At 55.9% G+C, this 27,443-nt stretch overlaps 1 protein-coding gene across 4 annotated transcripts in view; it reads right to left on the bottom strand.

Annotated features, from left to right (window-relative positions):
• The window catches only part of SULT4A1 (sulfotransferase family 4A member 1), a 32,103-nt gene extending 9,684 nt beyond the window's left edge, over positions 1–22,419 (bottom strand). For 2 of the 4 annotated variants that reach the window (XR_004528797.2, XM_033865887.2), the window contains exons 1-4: positions 22,197–22,416; positions 4,321–4,451; positions 2,942–3,022; positions 1,618–1,744 (exon numbers count right to left, since the gene is read on the bottom strand). Coding sequence is in view for 3 of the 4 variants with exons in the window: in XM_033865887.2 (XP_033721778.1) it covers positions 1,618–1,744; positions 2,942–3,022; positions 4,321–4,451; positions 22,197–22,365 (508 nt within the window). In the remaining variant the exon portion in view is untranslated. Of the gene's footprint in view, positions 1–1,617; positions 1,745–2,941; positions 3,023–4,320; positions 4,452–22,196 lie in introns of all 4 variants that reach the window. The other 2 variants (XM_033865885.2, XM_033865886.2) reach the window with 2 other exon arrangements.
• Positions 22,420–27,443: the final 5,024 nt, after the last annotated feature.

Here is a 27,443-nt window from a genome sequence, read left to right as displayed (position 1 = left end):
GCGAACAGCATCATTTCACTGCCCCTTCCGCACTTCATTCTTCAAGTTCTTCAGAACCTCGGACAGAGAAGGCAAGCCTCCTCGAGAGCCGGAATTGGGTGGGAGCAGAGAGTGAACAGGACTGGGGAGGATCAGTACATGGGCGCAGAGGCCTTGGCGGGACCACAGCCAGCGTGTGCAGCCTTGAACTTCAGTGCCGGGCAGTGCTGTGACCTTCACAGCGCGGAGAGGCCTGTACTAGGCAACCTGTAACGGCTCTGGCCCGGGCAGGAGGCTTTCAGCCCTGCACCGCAGGGCAGTCTGCACTTGGGGGACACTGCTATCTACGACAGTGTCCCCATGCAAGTGACTGCTTCTACAAAGGCAGGGATGCAAAGTGGGCCTCAGAAATATGGCTTTGGGAACCACAGGAGTGGCTTGCTCCAAATGCCTGGCAGACCCCGAGGGGCCTGAGCCAGGCGGTGGGTGGGCTGGGGGGAAGGGAGGCTGGACAGAGGCCTTCAGCAGGTGCCAGGGGCCTTAGGGTACGGCCGCTGGGGCCACCGACGCCTGTCCCCTCCCACCCGGCCCCCCCGCCCCGCCCCAGTCCCAGCTGAAGCAAAGACTCAAGGGCAGGGAAGAGAGGGCCTCCAGGCGGTGCGGGCGGCGCACCAAGGAGGACCTGGTCTTCAGCCAGGCTCGGGAGGCAGCTCCAGTCGGGCCACCCATTTAAATTTGGGGCGCTGTACTCCTGGACCGCCATTATGCACCCTACCCCACCCCGTCCCATGACCTCACCGCAGAACCCCTGACTGGGTTGGACAACAAATGGACCGCGAGGCTGAGGGTTACTTGAGCGCATCTGTACACTCCTCAGGTGCAGAGGAGTCTGGGTGCCGGTTTAATCAACAGGTACGTAAGACCCCTTTCAAAACCCTCCTGGGCGCAAACTCTAAACAGAAGGTGCCCAGAGAAGCCAGGGTTGGCGATGGGGGAGCCACCTGGGGGGTGCGGGGAACAGAACCGTAGTGAGGAGCTGCCAGCCCCACTGCCAAGGGGACGGCTCCCTCCCTGGCCCACTGCCTGGCCCACTCCGCCCCGGGGAGGGGAGACGTGGAAAGGCCCCGGCTCGCTCGGCCCAGCTCGCCCCTCTCCCCTGGGAACAGGCATCCTGCCCAGAACACTGCCTTCCCCCTCCCCCAAAGTGCACCCCGCCTGTCACACGGGCCTGGGGCTGGGGGCCAAGCCTGACCCGCAAGTCCAGCTAAAGGCCCACAGGGCTCTCACATGAAGCCACAGCCTCCACTCTGGCCTCAGGCACCGGTAACAGTGGTATCTGGGCCACTGTTTTCATTGCTCGGAATCTAGGCAGGAAGAGGGATGCTTCTAATCGGGAAACTTCTCAGAACCCCAAGGATGTGGCGAGAGAGAAGGGCTTCAGCGTTGGACACCCACTCTGTCTGGCACTAGCTCGACCTCGGACAAGCTTCCTGACAGCCCTCAGCCCCAGCTCCTCTGCCCGCCAGCGGGGAAGCAGGCCAAGCCCGCGGTTACTGTAGAACTGGGGGCACTGCGAAGGACACGCGGGTGCTCGGCGAGCACTGAGCACCCCCGCCGTAACATCACGCAGACACTTACACTTGTCGTTCATGAACCTCCGGCAGAACTCCTGGAATGTGCCTCGGTAGCTCATGGTCCGCAGGGAGCGGTGGAACTGGTAATAGGACACCACCAGGTCCTTGGGGTTCCGGGCCATGTATATGACCTGCAAGAGGGAGTGGCGGGGGGGACAGAGGGACGGACGAGGTCAGTCTGCGATCCTCCGTCCCAGGCAGGCCGCCCTGTGCAGGTTCCACTGACCTACAACCCACTCTTTTGACCCCGTTTCCAACAGCAAAGTCAGCCCCTCGTGCACCAAGGCCAAACGCTTTTTCTCTATCATTCCGTCTCAGCAGAGATGCACTCGTGTCCACGCAATAGCATCAGCTAGGACAGCTACTTGAGTGTTTTAGTATATTTCTGTTCTCTAGCGCTCCTTTTTTTTTTTAATCGAGGTATAGTTGCTGTACAACATTATATAAGTTACAGGTGCACAATATAGTGATTCACAACTTTTAAAGGTTATATTCATTCCATTTACAGTTATTATAAAATATTGGCTATACTCCCCAAGTTGTACAATATATCCTTGTAGCTTATTTTATACATAATAGTTTGTATTTCTTAATCCCCTACCGCTATCCTGCCCCTCCCCGCTTCCCTCTCCCCACCGGTAACCACTAGTTTGTTCTCTGTATCTGTGAGTCTGCTGCTTTTTTTATTATACTCACTAGTTTGTTGTATTTTTTTTAGATTCCACATAAAAGTGGTGTCAAACAGTATTTGTCTATCCCTGTCTGACTTGGCATAATGCTCTCAAGTCCATCCATGTTGCTGCAGATGGCAACATTTGTTCTTTCTCATGGCTGAGTAATATTCCATTGTCTACATAACCCACACTTCTTTATCCATTCATCCGCTGATGAATACTCAGGCTGCTTCCATGTCTTGGCTACTGTAAGCAGTGCTGCTGTGAACACTGGGGTGTCTCTAGCGCTACTTTAAAATCAGCGGAAGACAGAAAACTTACAGCCCTGACCCTGGTGATGAGAATTATAGGCCTCATACGTCTAATGCAGTTGAGAAAAAAGGAAAAAAATCAGAGACAGTGAAAGCAGCCATGAGTCCTCAGGCCTTCGATGGGCAGAGGCTGGGCTCTGGCTGGTCAAGTTCAGCTGTGAGGAAAAGCGAAAGTGAGAGGCATGGATCAAGTGCTAGAGACGTGGGGCCCAGGACAGCCTCTCCAGCGCTCTTAGCACACCGAGGTTGTCTGGGAACTTGGGCCTGTGACAGACCACCGTTTGGACTGGCACGTGGGCCTCTGGTTCCGGGAGCAGCGGGGAGCGGCGGGGCGCGGAGTTACCTTGGAGTCGCCGCTGTGGAGGTCTGAGGGCAGGAAGCGGTAAGGGAGGTGGCTTTTGATGAGGCGGGGGGACGTCAGCTCCTGCAGCAGGGCAGAGGGGAGGCGCTCAGAGGACACGCGCCCTTTCTCTGGGGCCCAGGCGGACAGGGCCACAGACGAGTCAGGACCGGCACCACCTGCACCCCGAACAACCTTCTCACCTGAGACAGGACCCCCCAGCCCTGCCCAGGCGGGACCCTGGGGGCAGACACGGGCCGACGCGGTCCCCGTCCTCGGCCCCCGTGGCCTGAGTCACAGTGTATCGTCAGGGGTCTGCTCAGAGGATGTGGGCCGCGATGGCAGCCCGGAGCAGTCGCGGAGAGGGGGCCCCACAGTCAGCCTCAGCGCAGAACTCCTGCAGCTCCTGGACCGGACCGGTCCCTCCCTCGGCCAGCACTCCGCTCCCAGGCCGTGACTCAGACGTGCCCCCCGCTCCCCAAGAGGCCCGGTCCCGTCCCACTTTGCTCCCGTCTGGCGTGGTCACCCTTCAACCACTAGGACTCTCGGTTTTCCTGTCCTGGGGGCTCCCTCACTGGGATCTCAGCTCTGTGAGGGCTGTGACATCACGGTCAGTTCAGTCCTCGGCGGGACCCCAAAGCCAAGAGCAGGGCAGCCCGCGGCAGGGGCCCACGCAGCTCTACTGGAAGGCTCAGCGCTGGGTCAACACGGGCTGCAGCACCGTGGCGGGCACAGGGGCAGGAGGGGCTGGACGCAGGTGGGCCAACGCTGGAGGCTGGGGTGCAGAGACCGGCTTATGCGGGACAATGACCCGGCGGTGGGGGGCATTCTCAGAGCTTATTTCAGGCTGCTCGTCTAATGGGAGAAGGGACAGGCGGGCCACGCAGGAAATGAGGCCTGAACGAAGAGGTTCAGGGGAGGGGACAGAGGGGAGGATGGAGGGGAGGATGGAGAGAAAAAACTCCAGATCTGTCTGAGGAGTAGAAAGGATGGGACTTGGGAATATGTTTTTTTCACTCCTGACACCAAATGTTCGATGCAAACACACCCCACCCAGCCCCCTCAACAGATGGGATGAGCCACCGCGGGAGGCCCCTCACCCCTACACTCGCCCCCATCTCCCCTACTCCTGGCATCTGCCTCCTTTCCCCCTCCAAGCCACCCACGTCACCCACTGGTTCAGTTCCAGGGTCACTGCCACCGGCTCAGGCCCATCAGTCTTCCCCCCTCCCACCAGCTACCTGGGGGTCCCGGGAGCTCACTGCTCTCCCTCCGCCCACGAGGCCCCCAGGAACCCCTCAGGAGCACCCGTCACTCAGGGTGCAACCGTGGAAAGGCCCCAAGTGGGCCGTGTGGGCTGCTGCCACCCGCCCAGAGCCCACCTTGATGATGTCCAGGCCCGGCTGCGGGTACTCCAGGACCGGGAGCTGCTCGTCGATGTTCATCAAGCCGATCTCATCAGGGTCGGCCCCCTGGCTCACCAAATAGACCACCTCCTGCAGCAGGCTGGTGCCTGGAGGGAGAGAAGCCCAGTGAGGGGCGCCCAGAGGAAGCCCAAGGGCCAGCCCCACTCTTGGGTCAGCGCCTGCCACCCAGAAAAAGGGCTGAAGGGCCGCAGAGCTGGGGGGCGTGCAGCGTCCCAGGAGTGCCTCGAGTCTAGTGGAAGAACACCGGCCTAGGCGTGAGACCTTGGCCCGAATGCCACCTCTCGGGGTGACCGCGGGTGAGCCAGGTTTTCTGAGCTCCTGTTTTCTTGGCACTAAACGCAGGCAGGAGATTTCTCAAGGCTGTTGTGAGGAGTGAACAGGACACACAGTACCTGCCTCCCCAGGGCTCGAGGACTGTCATGAACGGACGATTCTCAGTCCTGGGTTTCCAGAAGCTGAATTTTCGTTTACCCAGGAGTGATGAAGGTCCAGGGGAATGACTCGCCAGCCAATAATGATTTACAATGAAAACTATGTCTACTGGTTCCTGCTAAAGTGAAACATAGCTATGCCCTGTGACCGGAGAAATGTACAAGACAACACCGACAGGCACGTACCGGAACGACCCTGCAGCGTTACTCAGAAGAGCAAACCTTGGAAACATCGGTCAGCAGCAGAATGAATGAATAAGCCAGGATACGGGACACTAGGCAGCAGTGGAAGCCAGACAGCAAAGGGCGTCTGCTGTGTGGTTCTGCACGTCCCCTTTCCTGTGGGTTCCGGAATGGGGACGTAAGCTGCAGCGACAGAGGTGAGGACAGCGCTTCTCCGGGGGAAGCTTATCGACTCAAAGAGGACATGAAGGAGTTTCTGGGGTGCCGGGACGGCTCTTTACCTTGGTCTGGTGGCAGTTACATGGAAGTATGCACACACAAGGTATAATTCAATTCAAAGGAAACACCACCTGTCTGCCCAGCGCTGTGGTCAGCAGAACCTGCTCCCCGAGAAAGACGGAGGGGGCCCAGCCAGCATGGAGATGGGACAGCTCAGCCCAGGGATACCCCAGACCCTCAAAGACGGAGAGAGGCCCTCCAGGGAACAGGTGCGCTCGTGTGTGTCGAGGGCGCCTCCCCCACTCGTGGGGCCGCAGCTGCAGCCCTGCCCACCAACTCCTTCCTCTCAGACCACCCCACGGGCTGTCCCAGCAATGCGGCTTGGACAGGTCCCCCATCCAGACTCGAGGATAGCCCTTCTGTGCCTTATGAACAGCGAATTTCAGATTCAGGGTGGATGGCTCCCAGCCTAGACCCTTCTGCAGCTTCCCAGTGTCCATACACTGGAGTCCGGTGGTCCCTTCACCTGTACTCTGCACCAGCCCCCTGGGGTGCGGGTTCCCCTCCCCCGGAGGCTCCCTGCTGGCCCTCACCCTGCAGCCCGTGCACAGCGGCTTCAAGTCGTCTCCTCCAGCAAGCTGGCCTTCCCGGACCCCCACGCCCCCCATTACTCATCCTCGCCCGGTGCGAATTGCTTACGACGCTCCCAATTACCACACCTACTGCAAGGCCTCACTCCAGAGGCGACAGCGCCGTCTCCCCGCCAACACCCCCGGGGCCCAGCACACAGGACACGGCAGGCAAACCCAACATCTCAGCATCTGTGCAGGAAGGAAAAGCAGGGGCCTGGGTCGGGACACGCAGTGGGCCGACCCCACAAGGGCAGAGCCCCAGCAGCACCCCGGGGTGGCAGGAAGGGAGCCTGGGGAGAAAGGCAGCTCTCTGTGCTCCCCCAGCCCTTGCGCGGCCCCACTCCGTCCAGGCTTTCAGCTCCACTCCGGGACCGCGGCCAGCCAGGGCCTGCCCAGTCATCACCCCATCTGACCCCCCAGAAGAGACACGCTGGCCAGGTCCTCCTCCCCAACCACCCTGGTCCCTTTGTTTCGGGGGAATCGGTCTCTGCTGCTGATTCCTCATCTCCCCCCGCCCCCTGAAAGTGCTGCCCCCTCGTCTCCCAGCTGCACACACTCCCCCGGGGCCTCGAGCAGCCCCACCCCGAAGGCCAGGTCCACGCTGACCCCCGCACGCACCAACCCACATGGAACCCACCGCCCAGCTCCCCGCCGGACCAGGTGCCCCTGCCTCCTGCCCCCCCAAAGCCCGACTCGCCCACCTACCATCAAGGTGAGCGCGGAGCCAACCCTTCCATCGGGGGCGCTGCTGGAGGCCCCGCAGCCCTCTGCCCTGCTCAGCCTCCTTTCAGTCCAACGAAAGCAGCCAGGACCACCCGACCATCCCAACAGGGACTTCCGAGGGCTCCCCGCCCCTCTCAGGACCCCGCAGCTCCGAGGACCCTCCGAGGAGCAGAGCAAGGTCTTCAACCTGGCCTGCAGGCCTGCTGGCCACACGCCACGCCCCATGCCCGGCACCTCTCTCCCCGCCTCTCTCCCTTTCCCGAGCTCCTACCGGCCTCCTGGCTGGTCTGCCCGGAGCCCTTTCCTCACTCCCTCAGGTCCTTCAGGTGTGAGCGGTCCCCTGACCAGCCACATGACGAGCACCCTTCGCCCTGCCCCGGTCCCCACTGCAGCGACAGTCCGGGAACGGCCTGCACGTTCCTCTGCGCGCTCCCACCCCGCCGCCCTCCACAGGGCACGAGCACGGTCCTCTGCGCGCTCCCACCCCACCGCCCTCCACAGGGCACGAGCGGTTTTGTCTGGCTCTTTGCCGGGACAGCCGGCACATGGCCAGGCTCAGTTCACCTTTTCTGAATGCAAGAACAAACCCTGGGTTTGTTCAACAGGATATGTCGATCAAGGAAGACTCCTCGAGGAGACAGCTTTGCAGCAAAGGCCCTGAAGGAAGAAAGTGTTGTGGCGGCTCTTCAATCAGAAAGAACTTCTGTCCATCAACCACAGGACCCTCACACCAACCTAAGAGGTGGGGACCACCACCCCCATTTACAGATGAGGCTCCTGCGGCCTAACTGTACCCAAGGCTACAGAGCCTGCCCGCTCCTGCTGGTGAGGCCCGTCCACCCGGCAGCTCAGGGCAGCTGCACTGGGCGGGTCCGTGCGCTTAGAAATACGACTGTGCGAAGGGTTTCCACCAAAATAGGCCTCTCCCAGGGAGGTCTTCAGGACGCCCGCCCCTGCAGCCCCTGCAGCCCCTGCAGGTAATGACCCAGACACCCTCGTTAGCATGCCTTACATCAGTACCGACATGCCAGTTCCACAAGCTCCATCCACGCCTCCATTAAATACGTGCATCGGAAGACCAGCCTCGTGAGAGCCCGCAGGAGGCGCCCTACCTGCGAGGCTGCACACGGCAGAGGCAGCGTTCACCAGCACCCCCGCATGAACAAGGAAGCTCAGAGATCAGGTTCCAGTGCAAGGCCACAGAGCCGGAAAGGGGAGCGCCACCCCGGAAGGGGAGCCCACATCCCCACCTCCCTACGCGGCCTCCCCAGCACCCCCAGGGGAGGGGGGACGGGTGGAGGGTCCTGTGCGAGGCCGTCGCGTTGCTGCAGCAGGACGCTGGGGGGCCTCCCCTCCCGCAGGTGCGGGCGAAGCGGGGCCTCAGCCCCCACCCCACCATGCCCCTGCGTCCGAAGCCCCCGGGGAGAGGCGCCCGGGAGGCCAGCCCGCCGCCCAGCAAGTCCGAGGTGAGGCGGGGCACAGCCAGGCTTTCCACCCGGGAACACACAGGGCTGCCGGGTGGGTGGGACCGCCTGGCAGGGAGTAACACAGGCCACACGCTTTCCAACAGCTCGTTTTCAACTCAACAGACGTGACGCAATCCTTCACGGACCTGCTTCTGCTGACAGCAGTGAAATCACTCCCGGGTGGCACCTCAGCGTCGGCAGTGACTCTGACACCAGCCCTCTGAGGCCAAGACCCGTAGGAAACCACCGGGGTTCCGGGCGGAACTCCCCCGGGATCCAGAGTCCAGTCCGACCTGCCACAAGGCTGGGGTGGAGCCCATCAAAATTCCCACCAGAACTCTGGGGACGGGGGCGCCAGCACTCTAGGGTCAGAACCAATCAGAACTGAGCCCCCGACCACCAGGATCCCGGGGCTGGAAGCCTTTGAAATTCTTTTTATTATTTATTTTCAGCTGTGTTGGGTCTTCGTTGCGGTGCGCGGGCTTCTCATTGCGGCGGCTTCTCTTGTTGCGGAGCACAGGCTCGAGGCGCGCGGGCTCAGTAGTTGTGTTGCACAGGCTTAGTTGCTCCACAGCATGTGGGATCTTCCCGGACCAGGGCTTGAACCCGTGTCCTGTGCATTGGGAGGCGGACTCTTAACCACTGGTCACCAGGAAAGTCCTGGAATTCTTTTATTTTCACTTTTATTATTTACCAAAGTCACACATGTACCTAGTTTAAAAGTCAAAAGACTCAGGACAGAAAATCCAGGTCCCCTCCCCACCCCACTCCCGCATCCAGAGCAAACCCTTGCTGATTCTTCTCTTACCCTCAGGTTTCTGACGGGCTTACATCATTGTTTCACGATCTGTGTGTTTTCATGGGCTACTGATTTCTGACTGAGCAAGACGACGACCCAGCCACGTTCCCTCCTGCAGGCTTCCCTCCCCCGACACGGTCCCGGGACAATTTTCAGCCTAATTCAAAGTACACCGTGTAGTGACTACACTGCCTCTTTGCACAAGATCTTGTGTTTCCTTCGCTTGCTTGCTTAGTGTTCTATGGACCTATTAGGAATTCCTTCTCCAGCTCTGTGGCAAACCGTCTCCGTACGGCCAAACGCAGGAGGTGTGCTCTAATCCCACTTATCTCTTGGGGTGGTGCCCTGCCCCTCAGCGCCCCACGACTGTCTTCCTGCAATCTCCCTCGGGCTGGATGGACTGCGTCCTTGACCCGTGTGCCCCTCGCTGGTGTCCGTGCACACGGTGGCAGAGTCCACCCCGAGCTGCCTCCTGACTGTGACAACTGTGTGGGACGGTATGTGACTACAAGCGCCTGTTTCTACCTCGCCCGGGACCGGCAGTTGGGCTGGGTATGGAATTCCAGGCTGGGGACCACGTCCCTTCAGAACCCTGAACGCACTGTTCCCGTCGTCCAGCTGCCAATGCTGCGTCGAGAACTCTGAGGTCCTCCGTTCCTAGTCCTTTGAACGTGGCCGTTCTTCCGGAAGCTTTGCAATCTTCTCTGTATCTCAGGTTTGAAATTTCACAGCTAAGTGCTGCAGCAGGGTCTCTTACTCACGGTGCCTGGGGGCACATTCAGACACAAGGGGAGTCTTTAACTCCCTCCTGGAGTTCCGGAAATCCTGGCGTCAGTCACTTTCTCTCTCCCATTCTCCCTGTTCTCTCCTTCTGCAACTCAGATCTTCCACTTTTTCTTCTCTTTTTGCTCCCATTTGTCATCAATTTGTAAAAATTTTTGCTCTACTTCCTGGGATATTTCCTCTGCTTGACCACCCAAACCTCACAACTGAGTTCTTAAAATTTCAACTACAATACCTGTCTTCACTCTCTGACGACATTACAGAGTTAGGAGTGCAGGTGGTAGGACTTCCCTGGCGGCGCAGTGGTTAAGAATCCACCTGCCAATGCAGGGGACCCGGGTTCGATCCCTGGTCTGGAAAGATCCCACATGCCATGGAGCAACTAAGCCCATGAGCCACAACTACTAAGCCTGCGCTCTAGAGCCCACAAGCCACAACTACTGAGCCCGTGTGACACAACTACTGAAACTCACACGCCTAGAGCCCATGCTCCACAACAAGAGAAGCCACCGCAATGAGAAGCCCGCGCACCACAATGAAGAGTAGCCCCCGCTCGCCACAACTAGAGAAAGCCCGCGCGCAGCAACGAAGACCCAGCGCACCAAATTAATTAATTAATTTTTTAAAAAAATCAATCATAGTCCTACATACTAGGGATTTGCAACTAGAAGCAGAATTTAAAATAAAAAAAAACAAAGGCGTGCGGGTGGCGTTTTGTTTTTCAGGTTTTCTTCTCTGTACATTGTCTTTGATTCCGCCAATCTCCTTTTGCTTTTTGTTTTGTTCGGTTTTTGCAGGTCTCTGTCCTTCACGTTGGAGACGTTAAGGTCTGAAGACCTTGAGTCCATCCACAGGTTAAGAACGAGCCACTGGACGCAGCCATCTGCGTCCAGGCTTGTCCAGGACAAGGCTTGTTGACTGCAGGGCTTCATGTGTCTGTAAACACAGCCCAGCCTGAGTGCCCTCACAGCTGAGATGGGAGATGCCCACACGCAAGTATTTGTAAGTCTTTTCTTTGGGGTCAGTTTCTCCAGAGAAGATGCCTCCACTCTCTGTCCTGGGGGACCACAGGCATCCCAGAAGCCAAGGAGGGGAGGGCGCTGGGAACCTCCCTTTCAAGCATGTAGCTTTCATTCGACCCCCATTTCCAATTCAGCACTGTACCCCAGCCTGTAGCTCTGCATGGCATCCCCAAGCCCACAGCTTCTCTGGATCAACTTCCCCCAAAGAAACCCGTCTTTGTAACAGCTGCCTGCTCTCAGCCTCCGCGTATCACGGCGGCCACCCTGAGGGGCATGATTCCTGGGGCCCTGCAGCGAAGGGGTTCACGTGCTGGCTGCGCTGCCCTCTGCTGGCATTAGGTTCTCTACCTGCTAAGTCAGCTAACACCGAGTCACCACATCTGAGCTTCCAGTCACCACCTCTCCCTCTCCCTGGGAGGAGGGCCTCAGAGCTTCCTACTCCTCGAGCATCACGTAGTGAGGTTTGAAGAGGAAGCGGCGATGAGCAGCCATGCTCAAGTCTGCCCCACGGGCACTCTGCAGGCACCGGACGTCAAGGTGTCACAGCCGGGGTCAGTCCAGCTCCCTCAGAAACAGCAACAGCTGCGCACCTGAAGCTGCAGCCCACGGAGCTGCCAAACCAGCCGGGCCTGGGGTCCTGCAGGCCCCTCACCAAGGGTGGGATGTGCTAACCCAGCAGACACTGAGAAGGCCTCCAGGACACGCCCCTTGGAAAGGAAGGAGCAAAGGGAGCTGCTCTCCTTGAGCACCTCCCCGTCCTGGGAACATTCACAGGGGCTGTCTCAGCTCCCGAGACAATCCTGACACTCAGGGGACACGGAGCCCAACAAGGACGGGCACAGCTCCCGTCTCAGGCTGCAGTGGACGGGAACCGGGACAAGAGGCCCAGGCTGGCTCACACGAGGCGCCCTGCAGGCCCCCAGGGACAGCTGAGGACGGTGCTCAGCGTGCCAGGCGCTGTGCCAGGAGCTCACACGGCCCCTCCCCATCTGAGCCACACAGGCCGCTCAGCGGCCTCTGCCGCCACGTCTCACACACGGCAAAGCAGACTTGGAAGCGAACTGCCTGGGGCCACAGACGCGAGTGGGCTGTGAACCCAGGACCCAGAACAGTCTGACTCCAGAACCAGAGTGCTTCGACACACCACACCACACCACATGCACGCACGCGCACACACACACCACGCCCATGTGCCCCGCACACACATACACGCAGACACCACACGCACGCAGCACACACACACACATACACACCACACCCATATACCATACACACCCCACACACATATACACACACCCCACCCACGGCTCACAAAGCAAGTGGGCAGCAAAACCAAGGCCACAAGCCACACGTTCTCATTTCCAGGCTGAAGCTCTAACCTCAGACCCCACCACTTCCCAGCTGCGGATGGAGCAAGGGTGAGACAGAGGGAGGCGGGGCTGAACCCTGGAAAGTGAGCTGGCCTGTGCTCTGTGCCCTGCTGGACACAGAGGGGAAACAGACTGGTCTACTGGGTGTGACTGTCCCTCCTGTGGGGCGATGCCAGATGCTGTGACACAGCTGGACCGACAGCCAGGTGGCGAGGCTGCCCATCCCCAGACAGCCCTGGCTGCCACAGTGCCTGCTGCTGAGGCCTGGCATCTGGGGCCCACATTCCCAGCCGCGCTCTGCAGCGACTGGGGGGGGCCTGACGAAGCCACCAGGCTCCAGCCTTCAGTTTCCTTAGGGTGAAATTCTCCCGGGCCTTGAGCTCTCGGGTTCCTGGGTTCAGAGACGCGGACACACACTCAGGACCCCGCACACAGCCCCCTACCGAGAGGCTGCCGACCCCTCAGGCAGAGCGGGCGGCTCCCCCAGGAGGGAGAGGCCCCACCTCCAAGAGGGTCTGGGAAAGTCTGGGAAGGCTCTTCTTAAACAGCAGCCTTCGACCTGGGACCCAAAGGACAGGAGCACGGACCAGCGAGATGCAGCGCGTCAGGGAGGGGCTGGGGGTACAGCGGTAGGAGCCCCAGTTCTCCACCCTGCCCCACCCACACTGTCTCCCTGAGACTTCGCAGCCCCTCCCAGAAGAGGGTCCCCATGATCGCGGGCACGGCAGGGACTGGCTGTAGCCAGGGAGGCGAAGGCACAGAGCTTTGCACGCTTCCACTTGCTCTTCTGTGCTTCTAGCATTGCCAAGGGAAGGACACTCCCAGCCTAGCCTCCTGGTCCAGGGACACCTGATGAGAACCGCCCCAGCCGCGACCAGCCTGCTGCAGGGCCCCCAGGCAGCCCGCAGATGCACGGGCTGGGATCAGGACGGCGGACCCTGGGCTGCAGTAATAACCCCTGTCTTTAGGCGCTGAGTCTGGGCGGTCTCTTACACAGCCACAGGCAGAAAATGCTCCGGGTGGAGCCGGAACGAAAGAGAAGAAATGAAATTAAGGGCTAGCAGCGTATCAGGCTTTCCACGCCCATCATCACGTCCGGTCCTCCCAGCAGCCCAGCGAGACACCACCCCATCTGAAAAGGAGCACACCAAGACTCAGGAAGGCTGAGCGCCTTGCCCCAAATCGGATTCGGGCCTAGGTCATTACAACGCCTCCTCCAGCGGACCCTGTCAGCGCCCACCATCCCACCTCGGCGCCCTGGAGCGCGGTGGGCAGACCCCACACGAGGAGCTCCTGCACCCGCTCTCCCTGGGCCCCAAGCACCCTCCACTGCTGGGAAGCGGGAGCTGACGGATGAGGCCCGGCCCCCACCTCTTGAGGGAGACCCCCGTGCTGTGCCCGCCCGTCTCCCGAGGGTACCGCTCCTGGCTTCCTCTTTGCCGCACCTCCTGAGACCACCTCCCACCTCACTCCTCCACACCGAGCCTCGCTTCCAGGTCTCCAGGCCCCAGGCTCACCCCCTCCTCGTGCCGGGCCTCGCCCCTCCCATGGGGGAGGCAAGACCACGTGGGCACGAGCTTCAAGAGGCCACATCTGAAATCCCGGCTCGGCCGCTTCCTGAGGCCTGGACCCCAGGAAGACTCAGCCCGTCCCAGCAGGTCTACCCACCACACCCCAGGGGAGGACCGCCCATGGATCAAACGCCAGGACCCACGTGCTGGGGCCCCGGAGCCAGCCCCCGGGGGCTCTGCCCCCAGGACCCGGGCCCGTTTCTCCTCGGGCCTCAGTTCCTCACCTGATAAGGGACATCTCTGGCCGTGAGGCTCTGAGGATGACAGGACACCCCCCCCCCCGCCCCCGTTCCCGGCACAGAGACGGGCCGCGCTCTCAGCTCCCAGTCTGCCTGAGGCTTGAGAAGGACCAATGCAGACTCGAGCATCTGTGCCATCACCCCGCCCACGGCCTGCCGCTGGTGGGAGTGGGGGCCCAGGATACCCTGGCTCATCCCAGGCTGAGCTGAGCCTCATGAGAGCCACCTGGAAGCCCAAGCCTCTCTGGCTCTCCAGCCCCTCTGGGAATGACTTGTGTAGCTTCCGGAAACCCCAGGAAGTCTGCAAAGCATGTTTTGGGGGGGCTTCTGCCTCCTGACGGCCCCTGCACTTGCCCTAACGTGCTCCAGAAGCCCCAGCTGGGTCCCCACCCCCTGCTAACAGCAGAGCATCACTCTGTCCAGACCCTGTCCAACCCCCCAGAAGCTGCAGACATGCCCACCGCCTCACCTGACCATTAGGACAGCGGGACGCAGTGCCGCCCCAGCCAGGGTGCAGAGAGCTGGGAGGATCGCGGCCCGACACTAACCGGCAACGGCCAGACAAGCTGCCAGACCCCACCCGACTCAAGTCCATCAGAGAGCTGAAGCTGCGGGGCAGCCAAGAGGCTGGAACCCCAGGAGGACGGGCCGGGGGAGGAGAAGCCAGGTGCCACACACGCAGGAAAGAAGAACCCAGCTGGAATTTCCCCAAGGTGCAAAGGCTGACGGCGGGCTTGCAGAGCAAGAGACACGAGGGGAGAGCTGCACCAAGCAGACGCTCTTCTGCAGACCTACTAGGTGCTCGTGAGAAGGACAAGGGGTGGCAGGGTGGAGACAGCGTTCCTCAACATCATGGCTGCAGGAAAAGGAAAGAAACCTGCTGGGACTCTTCTCCTCTATGGGAAGAACGCATTAAGCCACTGGGGGAGGGGCAGCAAAACCTGTTACCCCCCAGGGCGCTGGTGAAGACCCAACACGCTGGAGACTGGGTGAAAGAAAAGAACTCTGCCCCTGCGGGAGAGGTAGGAACTTGCCCCTGGGCTCTGAGACCCCCAAATGCTGAAAGAGGAACAGGAAACTCTTTCCTGCACAAGACCCACCATCAAGGCAGAGCTGGCTGCCACTAAGGGCGTCACTGAGAAAGCCCTACCAGGACCCAGGAACCCAGGGCCTGCCCGAGGCTGCAGCTGGACCAGGTGACAGAGGACCTCCCCTCTCAGCCAGCAACAGAGCAACCAGAAACAGCAGTCCACCCCTGAGGTAGGGGACAGGGTGTGGGGAGAAACCCCTCTGAGACTCAGACCAAAAGCTGAGCGTAGGGCAGAAACACTGAGGAAAGACCCTCTGGAAACTCAGCTTCCCACGCGAAGCACAAGGTGATGCTATAGGAATTAAAACCAGTCGTCACTCAAGTGCCCAGAGGGACAACAGAATCCAAACACAGCCCTCCTCCTACCAGACTGACTCACCACCTACACTAATGGCAAGAAAAGCCAGGCCCATTTCCAAGCATAAATACAACTGACTCCAATCTCTAATGTGGGCACACTGTGTCCAGCATTCAATCAAAAAGTACTACACATTAAGAAAAGGAAAAAAAAAATTATATATATATATATATATATATATATATATATACACACACACACACACATATATATCCCAGTCAAGAAACAAAACAATCAACAGAATCAGACTTTAAAATTAATCTGATTAAAATGTTAAAGGATTTCATGGAGAAGATGGACAAAATGCATAAACAGATGAATATTTCAGCAGAGAGATGGAAGCTACCAAAACAATGAGATACTAGAGGAAAAATAAAAACACAATAACAGAAATACAGAATGCTTTCAGTGAGCTCATCAGTAGACCTGACACAGTGGAAGAATCAGTTAACACATTACTGACTGGGGGATTTTTGCAGAAACTAATGTCTGTGGCCATAATACACCTCTGGTCAAAAATGTGTTGAGCTGAAGATTGGTCAACAGAAATTACCCAAGCTGAAACACAAGGAGAAAAGAAGGGTGAAAACATAGAATATACAAGAGCTATAGGATAGTATCAAACAATCTAACACATATGTAATTGGAATCTCAAAAGAAGAGAAGACAGAAGAAATATTCATAGGGATAATGGCTGAGAATTCATCCGAAAGTAGGAAAGGCATCAAACCATAGATCCAAGAAGCTCAGAGAACCCCAAGCAGAATAAGCATCCCCCTCCCTGAAAAAATACATACCTAGACACATAATATTCAAGTGCTGAAAATCAAAGATAAAGAGAAAATCTTGAAGGCAACCAGGGGATAAAAAGAGCCATTCCAAAAGGAACAAAGAATCACAGCTGACTTTTCAACAGAAGCGATGCAAGCCAGGAGACAATGGAGTGGCAACTCTAAAGTGCTGAAAGATAGGAGGGAGGCACGGGAGGATGTTCAGTCCCACAATGAACAGATGAGAGGAGCTGGAAAACGGGAAGTCCTCATCAGGTAATCAGAGGGAAGGAAAAGGAGAGGAAGAGAGGGGAGCGGAAGAGCACACCAGACAGAGGGAGAAAGACTGGAGGGAAGAAGGAAGCAGGCGTGTTCAGACAGTCCTATGTGGCTGGTGAGAAAGGGGGCAGAACAGGTGAAATCAGACCACAGGACGATGGGCTACAGAGTGGAGTTTACCGTTGACTGAAGGCAATGGGGGGGGGCAGTGAAGAGGTGTAACGAGGGACTGCCCGAGGTCAGTTTGTGTTTCTAAGAGGTCACCTCCGCTGCAGAGTGAAAGGTGAACCAAGGGGGGAGGCCATGCAATAGTCCAGGTCAGACAGGAAGGGTCCCATGACTGTCTCGAGGGCTGAGGGCGTAGACGGACCTGAGAGCTTCTACTGGGTGCAGGAGCCACAGAAGCAAGTAACAAAGTGCATGTGGGGGCGGAGGGTGGGGGAGTGCGGAGAAGCCGTCACTGTCTAGGGGCAATGAGAAATGAGAAGCCCGGATGAGACCCTGGAGCTCAGAGTGGGGCCAGGGGTCTCTTCCTGTTCCACTGGTATCAGAAAGATGCTCCTCCCGGAGGCCCTGCTCCTTCCTCCAGAATCCCCATACAGCGATGAGAAGAATGTTCCCCTGGCCAACCCAGGCGCTTGGACTTGCCCCCTCCTTCCCCAATTGCAAGCCCTCTTCATTATGTGCAAACGTGCTGAGTAAGAGCAAAGGGAAGGAAGAGGGAGGAGGGAGGGAGAGGGGAGAGGGGAGAGGAAGTCGGCAGTTGTCCTGCTCAAACCTCCTGGTACCCCTTCAGGCGTCTGCACGCTCTCCCGGGGGGCGGGGAACTGAGCGCTGGGTTGGGGAGCACTCATCACCCTGTGTCGCTGGAAGGGAGGGACGGTCACCCTGATCTTGGCACAAACGTGAGCTCAGGGTGGGTGGCAAGTCCCTCCCTGAAACCTCGCAGGCTGCTTCCTGATCCGCATTTGAGACCAGGCTCCTCCCCAGACTGTGGGAAAGTGCAGTGCGGTAACTGCATGTGAAAACCTGGGGAGCGTCTGGCACAGAATGCATGCTGGGTGGGCGCCGGTTCCCATCCCCACTGTCCCTCTGCCAGCTCTTCCCGTGGCTGCTTCCTCTCCACCGTCTACAAGTGAAAACTGTACGCTCACATGCCGATACCGCCCTTGCCCCTCACTGGGCCTGTTTCTATCCAAAAAAGGAAACAGTCGCAAGAACACAAGACCGTTCTGAGGCTCAAACAAGGGAGAGGGAGTAGCTGCGATTGGTAATCCCACCTGCCCTCATGGCCGGCTCCCTGCCCACCTCCTCCATGCAGGCCCCCAGTGATCCTCCTCCTGCCCGGGCCCCTGACCTGACCCTGGGAATGACCACCCTGGCCTGTCAGACGGCTTTCGGCATCAGGGGCCTGGCCTCCCAGTATCACTGCAGGCTCCTTGAGGACAGCATCACCTCATTCATGACACTTCCCGAGCCCCCCTCTCCTGGGCATGGTGACACACACAGTCAAAGAAAACGAAGAGCTCTTCCAGCCTGGGGCCTGTGGGCCTCCCCGCCCCAGGGTGTCTTAACATTTAAGACTTACATGAACCCATCAGGCCCAACCCTCTCATATTTCATGAGCAAACTGCAGTCGCACAGTGACAGGGCTAGAGCTGGCGCCAGATGCTCCCCCCTCCCCAGCAGTGATGCGCTGCTTCCCTCCTCATCAGTGGCAGGAGAACGAGGATGCACTTCAAGACAGGTGGGAACCAAAAGGAAAGGGAAGTCAGGAGGTGGGCGCTCTGGCCGAGCCACGGAGCATGTTCCAGAGCCAGTCTCCACGACCTCGGGGACCCCGGGGGCAGACACAAGACGTCTCCCAGACACAACTGGGTTCAACACTCAACATCCTGGGACCAAAGAGGCTATAAGAACGGATGACGACCAACAAGCGACAATGAGAAGGGTCCTCCTCAGAAGGCACAAGGGGCTCCCACTGCTGGCGTCGCGGTGTGAACCAGCGTGAGGATGGACATAGCTGACATCCGTGCTGTGCAACACGAGAGCCACTAGCCACGCGGCTCCTGAGCTCGTGAAATGTGGCGACTGCCACCGGGGAACTGAATCTCTAATTTTATTTCATTTCAATTCATTAAACTTCAATACCCACCTGTGTCTAGAGGCTCCTGTATCAGACAGCACAGTCCTAACCTGTCACCCGAGCTCAAACGTCAGAAACAGAAAAAAGTTCTAGAAGTAGTGGAGTGCTGTGGGAAAAAGGCAGGATCCACTTATTACTACCTTTACCACCAGACGTCCCCTGCCCTGTGAACCCCAGTTCCCCACCAGAGGGGGCAGGGTGGACAAGGGACCCTGGGACCAGCTGCAAGTTCACTAAGACCTCCTAGACTTGGGCACTGGAAACCCAAGGGGCCCCGTGGTCCCCTGCAAGGCAAGGAGGGGCCTCTGCTAGTCCTGACTACTCACCCCAGTCCCAGCACCGACCACCCTACAGCTGCCTGTCCCCCAGCGGAGTGAGCGCTCACTGAGGGCAGGCACCAGATGGGACTCTGCTCTGCACCCCCGGCACCTAGGAAAGCGTCTGGGCACCGCGGGCGCTCAGGGAGTGAAAGCTGGCATCGACAGCACGAGCCTTTCCTGTGCTTACGGTGCATCCGGGACGGGAAGAAGCCCTCGCCCATCATCTCACTCATCCTCACAGCCACCCGGCAAGGCGCTGAGGTGGTCTCTCCTATCCCCGAGGAAAGCCCAGCTCAGAGGGGTGATGTCATCTGTCCGGGGCCATCCAGCAGGTAAGTAGCACAGCTGTGTTCAAACCCGGGCCTTCCAGCTCCAAAGCCAGGCTCTGAATCTCTAAGGACCAGCGCCTCCTACAAGTCCACTCCTGGTGGGGAGGAGAAGTGGGGGAGGGAAGGGGCGGGAAGGGAAAGGAAGCGGGAACTGGGCCGCCTGAAGTTCACGTGACTCAGACCAGTGACAAAACCCTAAAATCCCAAAGTGCCCTGCGGCTTCCATCCCAAAGCGCACAAGAGAAGGTGGGAGCCTCCCTCCGCCTTGAGGCCCGAGTCTGGCTGTCCTCCTCCGGAGGGGAAGGGGCAAGGCTGGCTGCGGACCAGGGGACCTGACTAGACTGACTGTCCTTCAGCAGCTGTGTGACTCTGAGCAAGTTCCTGCCTTCTCTGAGCCTCTGGATTAACATGGCAGAGCACCTGGCACACGGGACTCGCCAAGGGGCCGCTTCATTGTTCCTAGGGCATCCCAGGTCCCATCGCAAAGCGTGAATGGCCTGTGTTCAAAGTAACAGTCCCTCCGAGGATCCCAGAGCCAGAGTCGCCTCTGCAACTATGCAATTTATGATGTGGATTTCACAGCAGGGGAAACAGGGGCTCAGAATCACCCAAGGGCGACGACGTGGGAGAACCCAGATCCTGCCCCCCCAGACCGCCCCTCCTGCTGCATCAGCTGCCGCTGGAGATGACTTCCAGGGCCCTCGTCCTCTGGTTGAGAGAAAACCTTTCGGGCAGATCTTTGGGACCAATTCTTCAGTCCCCTTCGTGATCATTTCGTGTAATGAACTTTACAGGCAGTGTGGGTTGGGGGAACGGGGGCTCTTCAGAAGCACTGGTTTCAGCTAGTGCAGGTCATCCTTCCTGAGAAAACTTCTCACCTATCCTGTCACCATCCCACAAACTGGATGAGAAGGATGGACTGGGCCAAGGTCGAGAACCAGGAAGAAAGCAAAGAAGGAACAGAAGATACTGGCCTACACAAAACCCAGGACTCTGCTTCTCCGTTACTCCTGGGCTCGTGGTCAGCTCAAACAAGCCTCATACCGGGCACGTGAGCTTGAGCACGTCACTTCACCTCCCAGAGGCTCCGTGCCCGACCTGTGAAAGGGGAGACCACCTCTGATCAGAGAGCTCTGAAGCGAGTTTGCTGTGATGACGAACACACACAGAGCGACAAAGCACGGCAGCTAGTCAGCTGTGCAGTTACTACTGTCATTTGCTCCTGGCTTACATAGTTCTAACAAGGGAGTCTTCAGGTTGCCCAGCCCTCAGGTAGAAGGTAAAAGATAAAAGGAGCAGGCAGGGGGCAGACGGACAAACAACGAGGGCCTGGAAAGGCTATAAGGTCTGTGGAAAACATTTTTTAAGTTTTAAAAAGGAGGCTCCCTGGGGCTCTGTGCAAAGGGACCCCACACAAGGATCTCTGGCCACCGTTGGATTCTCCGTCACCAAAAGAAAGAGCCACATGTTTACTCTCCTTGTGAAAAACTCTAGGATATGTTTTTGTTTGTCTCTGAAAGATGCAAGTTACAAACGAGATGTGAGTTTTGGTTACCTAGAAAACTTCCTTAAACCTACACCTCATTCCCCATCGAGGTGCCCAGAAAGAACCCCAGCAGGCCCCCAGTGCAGGGCCCCTCTAAAGGATCCCCCAGAAGCCCCAAGTACATGCTTTTCAGCTAAGCTCTAAGCCTGGTCCCCCCCCAACCTGCCAGCTACTTAACTTCTCACCCTCCATCTCCTTGCCATGAAATGGAGGGAGGACACAGAACCACAACCGCTCATCGGCAATTCCGAAATCCTCAAGAACACCCCACACCAAGTTTCTCACAATTCATGTGGAGGCAAACCCTGCCCTAAACTAACATGAGACAATTTTTAGTCTTTATTGATCCCACTTAACGTGAGGGTTCAAAGTACAGCCCCACCACACCCAGCTGGGGGGGGTGGTCTTACACGTAGGAATGGTATCTGTGGCTCTAAAATCTGACCAATTCTGAATCCCCATACCTCCTTCCTGTCCTTCTTCCCAAGGATGGCTCCGCAGCACCTCCGGACTTTTCCCCACCCTCCACTGACAGCCCCTTCTCCAAGCTTCCTCGGAGGACCGGGCGTACTCCTCGGGTGTCTGGGACCCTGCACAGCTGGGACAGCCAAGTGTACAGCTCTTCCCGCAACCTACCACCCTGCTCCTCCAACACGACCTCCAGGCTGCCCCCCTCCACACCAGGCGTCAGACGCACTGCACTGTCTGGATTCAGGCGTCTCCCTGCCTCTCCAATGCAGCGGCAGCAATCGAAACCCGCAGGAACGATCAAACAGGAAAGCTGCTTCTTTTCCCTACGAACCTCAGAGGGCAGTACACGATAATGTCTTATATCAGGTCCCGGGCACAGACCAGCCTGGCTTTAAATCTCTGCTCTGCCACTCATCAGCTGTGTGACCTTGGGCAAGCAACTTCCCCTCTCTGAGCCTCAGTTCCTAGACTGTAAAGTGGGGATGATCACCTCTACCTTACACGGCTGTCATGAAAATGACATCAGTTAATGCTGGGAAATGTGAATGCCCTGGGTTCTGCCCGACACCAGGGTGATGGAGGCGGCCCTGAAACAAGGGAACACACCAGGCACGCATTCCGGGCACGGCCAGTCCCATCCCCCACCCGGTGCCCACGCAGGAAATGAGGGACGCACACAGCCCTGCTGCCCCTTTTATCCCCTTCCCCAGATCACCACCAGGACTCTGCACTCATCAAAGGCTGAACCGGGCCCAGGAACAGAGAGGTTAAGTGACTGTCCAAGGTCACACAGCCAGCTGGACAACGGGAGAGGAAGCAGGGAAGGGTGGTGGGCCTGGGCCTATCCTCCTGGCAGCTCCTGCCAAACCGGCTCCATCCCCACGGGACGCTAGCTGGCCATGGGCACCGGGGCCCACCTCCAAAGACTGGTTTCCCCAAACGCTGGCCGACCACCCCCCACCCCGCCCGGTCGGGTTCTGGGCACCGCGCCCTCGCCCTCCGCCCCCGACGGGAAGCCCCCGGCGCTGGCGCATCGTCTACGCGGGCGCGCCGCAGAGCCGGGCGGGGTCTGCCCGGGGCTCACCGGACTTGGGGTAGGTGACGATCCACACGTCGCTGGGCCGCACCGGGAAGTTGGCGATCTCCTCCATCTTCCCGCGGCAGAAGGGCGGTAGCCGCACGCCATGGAACTCGAAGTACTTGCTCTCGAACTCGCCCGGCGTGCTGGGGGTCTCGGCCTCGCTCTCCGCCATGCCGCCGCCGCCGCCGCCACAGCCCGGCCCCGCAGCCGCGCCGCCCGCTCCCGGCCCGCGCCCCTCACCCGCGCCCTCACCCGCGCCCGCTACCCCCAGCCGCCGCGCGGCGCTCTGCAGGCGTGACGTCACGGCGCCGCCCGGCCCGCGCCCCGCCTCAACCGGCGCTGGCGAAGGCACTCCGTGGCCGTGACGTCACGACGCCGCGGCGCCCAAGCCGGCGTGGAAGCTGCGCTCCGCGGGTATGACGTCATGGCCCCGCCCGACGCGCGCCGGCTGCCCTCCGCAGACTTGCGGTAGTGGGGCCTCCGGGCCCGACCCGCCCCACACCCGGCAGCAGCCACCCACCCGCCCCGAGGGCCGACCAAGACCTCAGTCCGCCGTCCTCCTCCCAGCCCTCCGTCCACATCACCTCCATCACGCGTACATTCACTAACCTAGTGACTCCGTCATTCAGCAAGCGTTCAACACAGAAATACTCCAGCTAGAAGTGACCTTGAAGATTAATTCATTTATTCAACAAATATTTCGGGAACATCCGATCTGTACCAGACTCTGGTCGAGGTTCCCGACCAGTGAGACTGGCTCCTCTTGGAGCTTACATTTGTGAACAACCGAGATAATTTCAGATCGTAATGGGAGCTGTGAATGAGATGCTTCCCAATATCCTGAGGGCGGAAAGGGGGCTGTTAATTGCAGATTCCCAGGGCCAAGCCGCAGACCTCGGGCTATCCAAGGCTCTTGGGATCGTGCCCCGCAAATCTGCATTTCAAAAGTACTTCTTATGCAGACCACATTTGGAGAACAACAGGATTCTATAGAAGCTTTAGTACAACCCCTCAACCATTCACTCAAGAAACAGATGCAGGCATACCTCATTTTACTGTGTTTTGCAGATGCTCTGTTTTTTTACAAATTGAACGTTTGTGACAACCCTGCATTGTCAAATGATGGTTAGCAATTTTTAGCAATAAAGTACTTGTTAATTAAGTCATGTACATTCTTTTTTTATAAGAAATTATGCTATTGCACATTTAATAGACTACAGTACAGTGTAAACATAATTCGTGTGACTAGCTTTATGGCAGTATTCACCTCATTGCAGCGGTCTGGAACCATTCCTGCAATATCTCTGAGGTATGCCTGTATTAAGCACCTACTGTATGCCTAGGGGAACACAAAGATGAAAATGATAATGTCCTGGTCTAATTCTCTGAGGTTCAGTGTCCCTGGCTTTGAAAAGGGAACAATAATCTCTACCCCTAGGTACTGTAGTTGAGAGGACAGAGAAAACTACACCAGCAAGGATCCAGAGCAGAGCAGGTGGACAGGACCTACTTGCTCTCTCTCCTTCTTCCCCTGGACTGAGACACGTGCAGTCTGGCAAGGGGGCCACACACGTGGGCTGAGAGGCGTGGGCCACATGTACACAGTGGATGGAGACAGCAAGGAGAGCATTAACTCACCCGTGCCCCCTGCAGTGGAAGCGCAGAGCCCTAACCACTGGACCGCCAGGGGAAGTCCCAAGGATGTCTTTACAAAAATGAAAGAGAAGATTCCAAGCACCAAGACACTGTTAAGAACAATTAGGTAATGGCACAAAGACAGGTAGCCAAAGGCTAGAGGAATTGAGTGAATGAATAAGCTGATGTTTCAGGTGAGGTTCTCACTATGGAAGAGCAAGGGAGAACCCTTGCTCTTTTTAGATTGGGGTCTAAGGTATTGACATGAATTTATTATTTGAAAAACTATCTATTTCTTATCTTTGCTGAAAAGGACTTTAGGTTCTGTATTCCAGCAATAGTAGGCACAGTCAGTGTCCAAATCTTGGTTTCTAAATACTTCCCACCAAAAGCAACCAGGGTTTCTTGGAGAAAAGACTAATTCCACAGCTGGGCAAAGAAAGTGCAAGATGAGCCTAAAGTATCTTTGGGGCAAAAAAAAAAAATAAGAAGAAACTGTTTAAAATGATGGGAATAGGTCAAAAGAACGCAGGAGCTAGTCTGAAAGATCAAATGAGGAGCACTTTGCACATGTTAGACAAGAATTGGAGACAATTCAAATGTCCATCAACATTAGGCTGGATAAATTGTGATGTATTCATACAATGGAATTCTTACTACATAGTGATTTAAAAAAAGAATTACTGGTATATGCAACAACACAGGTGAATTTCACAGTCAAAATGATGAGCGAAAGAAGCCAAACACAAAAGGCAATATGTTCTATGATTCCATCCATATACAATTCAAGGACAAACAAAACTAATCTACGGTCAGAGGTCAGAAAAGTGTTTAATTTGGGGCAGCGGGAGGGGGTTGACTGGGAATAGACACAAGAGTACCCTCCAGAGTATTGGAAACATCATATCTCGCTCTTAGTGATGGCCACAAGGTGATATACGCATAAGTATAGATGAATATAGATGTGGATATAGATACAGATGCAGACACAGGGTCTGCTTCATGGTCATGCAACCAGGGGAGTCAGAAGGGCCCTGCACTTGGGGTTTAATGCTCTGTGTGTGGTCAGCATCTTAAAATTCTTAATAATTTTATCTTGGAACTTGTGCTTTATAAATGAAGTCTGATGATCAATGAGGCATGTGCCGAGGGCTTGGAGCCTTGGCTCATGGGAGGTCCCACCTCCTGCCACCTTCCAAGGTCTTGACTGTCCACTCCTCTGTTCTCTAGTGTCCCAACCCCATGGCCATGGGGACTTGGGGCCAGCGCCAAGAGGGTCAGGTCTGTTGTTGACACCCCATGGCGTCTCAGAGTGGGGCATGATAGAAACCATCCCTGTCTTTCTCTGTCCTAAACTGGCGGCACCCTGGTACATTCGGTGGATGAATCAACAAAGATGAACCTCTCTCCCACCATCAGTTCAGGTATCCATTCCTCTGGTGGGGATGTTGCAATTCCCTTGGGACATCAGGCCAGTGGGAAGGGGTGATGCCTGGCTTGAGGTCTTCGCTCCCAGCCAGGGCAAGACGCCTCAGCCCCACAGCTGACAGGAGGACATGGACAGCCAATGGGCTGCTCTGGAAGTCATGGGCTGGGTCCCCCAGGCTCCTGTGAAGGTCTGCAGGTACCCCATGAGTACCCCGGTTTTGGAGAGAGTGGCATTAAATAGAAATTAAAAACACCATGATAGGCTGAGAGATCGTGGAAGAAAGCAAAAAGTTTTATATTTTAGTAATTTTAATGGCATGTTTTAATGCCATTACATTAATGGCTCTACATTTTAATCTTGCACTGGGACCTGCAAATTATGTCCTATAAAGTTGTACATGTCAAAAAATTATTGAGGCGTACACAAGATTTGTGTATGTACTCTGTACCTAAATAACAATTTACTCTGTGTATGCATATCTGTATTTAAGCTAAACAAAAATATTTTTAATGGGTATACGTTAAAATGAATTAGGAAAGGAACAGTGGGAAAAAAGAACTTCCATACTGAAACTAAGAAAAACAAATGAATGAATGAGGAAAAAAGAAAAAGGTCTTTTCAGTAAAATGGCAACTAAGAAATATAGAAGGAATGATGGAGTTATAAAATCACCATTTTGCAGTCATAATAATAATAATGAATCAGATAAGTATATCATGTGAAGCGAAAACCATCAATGGGTGAAGAATCGTCAGGGAAAATGTATCTTTCCAATCTCAGCGCATCTACCCACATATTACTTATTGATAACAAAGGAAAAAGGATAACTTTATAGAGAAGAAATCTGGCAGACACCATCTTAACCAAATGATCAAAATTAACATCACCAGTTTGCATGGCAAACTGACACCTGTGCCTCCTGATATGATGTACTGAGAAGGACACAGAATCACTTATGTGGTTTTCCCACCCAAAATTCATATCCTGAATCTAATAATGAGGACAAAATACAAGACCTAAGCCAAGGGACAGTCTGTAAAACAACTGACCAGTACTCTTCAAAAATGTCAACGTCATGAAAGACCAAAAAAAAAAAAGTTGAAAGAACTGTTCTAGATAAAAGGAGACTAAAAATAATTGACAAGGACGTTCCTGGGACAATTTGCAACATATGAATATTGACTCTATATTAGCTGGTAATATTGTATTAATTTTAAATTTCATGAGTTTTGAAACTGTACTGTGGGTATGTAAAAGAATGTTCTTTTTCTTGGGGGTTACACGCTGAAGTATTTGGGAGTGTATAATTATGTCTGCAAATTATTTTCAAATGGTTCTGCCAAAAAAAAAAAAGTAACAATTATGACACTCGGAGTGCATGTGTATAAATACATTGAGAGAGAAGGAAAATGTGGCAGATGCCACAGTTGGTGAATGTAGGTGATGGTATAATTTCATTGTTGTATTAGTTTTCTATTACTGCTGTAATGAATTACCACAAACTGAGTGGCTTAAAACAACACGAATTTATTATCTTACAGTTCTATGTAGGTCATATGTCTAATGCACGTGTCACTATGCTAAAATCAAGGTGTCGGCAAAGCGCCATTCCTTTCTGGAGGCTCTAGGGATGAAGCCAGTTTCTTGCCTTTTCCAGCCGCTAGAGGCCGCCCACTTCCTTGGCTCGTGGTCAGTCCCTTCCTCCATCTTCAAGGCCATAAATGCCGGGTTTAGTCTTTCTCACATCATATTACTCTGATACTGACTCTCCTTCTATCTACCTCTTCCACTTTTAAGGTCCCTTATAATTATATTAGGTCTACCCAATAAATAATCCAGAATAATCTATTTTCAGGTCAGCTGATTAGCAACCTTAATTCCATCTGCAACCTTAATTCCCTTTGACATATAGCATATTCATAGGTTCTGGGCATTGGAACATGGACATATTTTGATGGGGGGAGGTTTTATTCTGCCTACCACGGTTGTATTACTTCTTGTACCTTTTCTTTGGGTTTAATTGTTTCAGAATAGAAATCTAAAGAATTTAACGTAGAAAACCCTGTTTTCTGTTAATGTAGAAAACCCTGAGAATTCTACCAAAAAAGCTACTAGAGTGAATAAATGAGTTTAGCAAGCTCATAAGACACAAGGCCAACAAACAAAAATCAATTCTATTTCTACAT

Source organism: Tursiops truncatus, chromosome 11 (genome assembly GCF_011762595.2).
Source record: "Tursiops truncatus isolate mTurTru1 chromosome 11, mTurTru1.mat.Y, whole genome shotgun sequence".
Taxonomy (NCBI): domain Eukaryota; kingdom Metazoa; phylum Chordata; class Mammalia; order Artiodactyla; family Delphinidae; genus Tursiops; species Tursiops truncatus.
This window is presented reverse-complemented; position numbering and strand designations above follow the sequence as displayed.